This window comes from Papilio polytes, unplaced genomic scaffold (assembly GCF_000836215.1).
Source record: "Papilio polytes unplaced genomic scaffold, Ppol_1.0 DF823731.1, whole genome shotgun sequence".
Lineage (NCBI taxonomy): Eukaryota > Metazoa > Arthropoda > Insecta > Lepidoptera > Papilionidae > Papilio > Papilio polytes.
Genome location: NW_013525473.1, coordinates 4,065,779 through 4,069,457, shown reverse-complemented (window position 1 = coordinate 4,069,457; position 3,679 = coordinate 4,065,779). Strand labels below are relative to the sequence as shown.

Genomic DNA, 3,679 nt, shown 5'->3' with positions numbered 1-3,679 from the left:
GTAAAGTTTGCTAAACATTACTTTAAAATGTCTCTTTTCAGACATAATCAATGTAAAAGATTATTAAAAGAATGGACAAAATTTTAACTATAATCCATTTTTAGGAACTAGTGAATGGTGACCTGATCCATCTGCCGCATTACTTCGCGGTGCCATTCATTAACGGAGTCATTCACATCGTGACTCGTTCGACAGTCCCTAGATCAGAATACCACAAGTTGTGGGACGTGGCCCGCGGCGCCCTACTTTTCCAACGAAGCTCAAACGACCTGGGAGCCGCCCTTTCCCTTACGCCCTGCTTGAAAGATATTATGCCTAAATACAGTGGATACAAAGACTTGAGAGACGGCAATCAGGCGCTGCTAGATTTCTTTACGGTATGAAGAAATATTGTTTGTTTTTAAATGGAGAGGAATTAGAAATAATTTATAAAATTTTATGGGTTATTGCATGTATTTCATGTAAATAATTTTTATTGTAATTTTAGAAACTTGTAAGGGAAGCGATAGACACCTTCAATGAAGATTACGACAGGAACTTCCTAGACATTTATATCAGAAAAATGAATGAGGAGAAGAAATTAAACAAAACAACGTACTCAGGTGAATACATTTTGTCATTACTTATGGTAAGGTATAAAGGGGAGCCGTAGAAATCGCCTCCAATCGCTAGAAGCGTTGAATTCGGTTGTAATTGCTTTAGGCTGCTTATAACTACATTACATAATATACATAATACATATTAAGTAATGGCATGATCCCACAACTGTAATTAAAACGTGACAGACTGCAAAACTTAGTGAATTATTGTTACTTCGACTACGCCTAGCCTATTGGACAAATGTTATTTCCAAACGTCACTTTATCACATTTCTTTTTACCGTAGAGGATCAGTTGGTATTGCTATGCACGGACTACATGTTCCCCGCGGCGTCTGCCGTGCAGGCACTACTCACTATGTTGGTGGACCGTTTGCTGTTGCATCCAGAAGCGCAGGACAAAGTGCACGAGGAGATCGACAGAGTCATTGGCCGCGACCGCATGCCTACACTGGACGATCGCAAAAAGTAAGAAAAAATATTTAAACTACGATATACTCAGCTCTCTCCGTTCGCTTCCTCTTTGATATTTGTAAGTTAAAATCAATGTTTGCTTACTTCTTACTTTGTCTTTAGCTTGCCGTACACAGAAGCTTGCATTAGAGAGGCTCTCCGCATGGACACGATCGTCCCGCTCGGAGTGTCTCACCGCGCCACCTCAGACACAAAGCTGGGCGGATACGATATCCCAGAGGTAATGTTTGTACATATTTTGGCTATTGCTTAAAGGACAGGATACGAGCACGCTCAAGTAGATGACAGTATGTTAGGGAACGCATATGTGCACTGCACTTCGGACATTAAATACAAATTTTTGGAGTAAGAGATTCGTTTCCATTAACGAAAGGATGTAATTTATTCTTTTATAAATTTTGTATGATAACAAGACAGTCACTTAAAGAGCTGACATTTACGTAAAATTACTTTAATCCTAAATATCTGATTAGACTTGACACCTTTAAGTAATAAGTGAAATACGATTAGGATTCGTGTTATCTTGTCTATTAGTTTCTATTTACCTTTTGCTTTCAGGATACAATGGTGAATCTAAACTTCGTGACGCTGCACATGAGCAAGGAGATCTGGGGCGACCCGGAGAACTTCAGACCTGAGCGATTTATTGAGAACGGACAGTTGCAGCTCAGCAAGGACAGGACGTTACCTTTCGGAGCAGGTAAGGGAAATTAATCATAACATTAGCATGGGTGTCCGGTTTGGCTTTCCTTTCTTTCTTCTTTCTTTCTGAGTAAAAGAGAGACTAAGAAACTATGAATATAGTGTAAATACAAGTTAACGCTGATTCTATTTTTGACTGACGTCAAAAAGGAGGATCACAGTTCGTATATTTTCGAATTAGGTTTATGTCATAGCTCTTGATGGACCAACTTTGATAATTCTTGTATGCTTTCCTTTAGGTGCATTTTTAAAGTCTGTCAAACAGCTTGATGTTTTGTGTTACAGGTCGCAGAATCTGTGCGGGAGAAACGTTCGCTCGTCAGACAATGTTCCAGGTGTTCTCGAGCTTCATGCAGGCGTTCAAGGTTTCTACAGCTGACGGCCTGCCTAAGACCAAGCCGGCGGTGAGGCTGCAAGGCATCATCACCTCTATCCCTGACTGCTGGGTCAAAGTCACGCCGCGAGTTTGAAACTACCGTATTGTAGAATCATTTACATTTTTCACAAGTTTTAAATTTATTGTGAATATGAAGTAAATGGAATCAATTATTGAAAAATTAAATAAAATTCAAAATTACTAAAATATTTTTAAGTACTTTGTATGTTGGGGTCTTGCACTACTTCGGAAATTTTTGGGATTTTTTTAGTAAAACTATTGATTTTATGTTATTTTCGGGGATCAATGGGATAAAAATTTGTTAATTTAATATTAAGTTCGTTTTAACTATTGTTGTCATTTACTACACTAAAACTGTAAAAATATTTAAAAAGTGTATGTTTCTTTCAACTAAGCAATACCGACTGAATTACGTTGTATAGATTAAGAATTATTTTAATAAATTATAATATAACATTCTTTTGTATTATTTACAGTCTCCTTGTCATCCGTACGTATTGAAACTCATGTGAGATTTAATTTTAAAGCGCCAATTTTAAATTCATGAAGTTTCCAATTTCGGCCGCCTTTTAGTCGCACTTGAATTTTGATTTTATTTTTTTAGCTCAATGGTTGATATTTTTTATGTCAATATTTTTCTGGTTATCTCATGATAAGTAGAAACGTTTAAAGAAAATCTTGCATATTCCCTATTGATTACTTAAATCAATGAATTTAAATTGATTCTCGTAATAATATGTTCGTTAGATTATAACCATACATTTAAGAAATATATAGACCAGGCACAGTGCAAAAAAATTCCATCGGTACTTTTTCTGATAGTTGTCAAGTTAGGTACGCCACCTCATGTTCTTGTATTGAAATGTAAAAAAAAAACAATTTTACAAAATAAAATGTAAAAATATCCTTTAATTTTTATTTAATAGCACCTATTGCCAATACAATCTACAAGTGTCAATTACGCCATGCCTTGTCTATATCTATTTTTTTTAAACTCTTTGATTTTAACTTGTAAATAATTTTGGGTTTTGGTTTTAATTACGCTTTAATGAAACAAGAAACTTAGTTAAAAAACATATATTTACACGCTATACATATTACTTCTTGAGTTTCTTCTTTTTCGTTGAATCAGTATTTTTCCGTTTATTGGGGGTTTTGAGAGATTTTTTAACTTCTGTTGTCTCCACATCTAGGACTTCTACGTCCATTTGTGCATCATCAGGTTGGTAGCTAAAGCCGGGTACACAGGGGCGCACCAGCTGGAACACCAGCTTCCTGTGCTGTAGGTTGCTGCTGTCCAGTGTAAGCCGCACCGTTAATTCATCGAACGTTTTTAACACTATATCACCACAAACTTGTATATGTTCCTGAAACAAAACAAATTAACCTATCAATCTAATATTACAAATACTGCAGTTTAGATGAATGGATGTTTGTTAGTTTGTAGCCTAAACAGCTGATTTTGATGAAAATTGACATAGTTGTAAAGAATAGTCTGGAAGAACACA

The 3,679-nt window shown here is 36.0% G+C and overlaps 2 protein-coding genes across 2 annotated transcripts in view; one reads left to right on the top strand and one right to left on the bottom strand.

The window, feature by feature from the left end:
- LOC106103566 (probable cytochrome P450 304a1) overlaps positions 1-2,568 on the top strand; it is a gene marked incomplete in the record, with an annotated part of 4,162 nt that extends 1,594 nt beyond the window's left edge. The window contains 6 exon segments of the mRNA XM_013283350.1: positions 112-377; positions 488-602; positions 886-1,066; positions 1,175-1,292; positions 1,631-1,772; positions 2,060-2,568. Coding sequence (XP_013138804.1) covers positions 112-377; positions 488-602; positions 886-1,066; positions 1,175-1,292; positions 1,631-1,772; positions 2,060-2,244 — 1,007 coding nt within the window.
- Positions 2,569-3,233: 665 nt separating this feature from the next.
- The window catches only part of LOC106103674 (exosome complex exonuclease RRP44), a 10,018-nt gene continuing 9,572 nt past the window's right edge, over positions 3,234-3,679 (bottom strand). Inside the window, exon 15 of the mRNA XM_013283498.1 lies at positions 3,234-3,538. Within this exon, the coding sequence (XP_013138952.1) occupies positions 3,269-3,538 (270 nt within the window). The 3' untranslated portion in view covers positions 3,234-3,268. The remainder of the gene's footprint in view (positions 3,539-3,679) is intronic.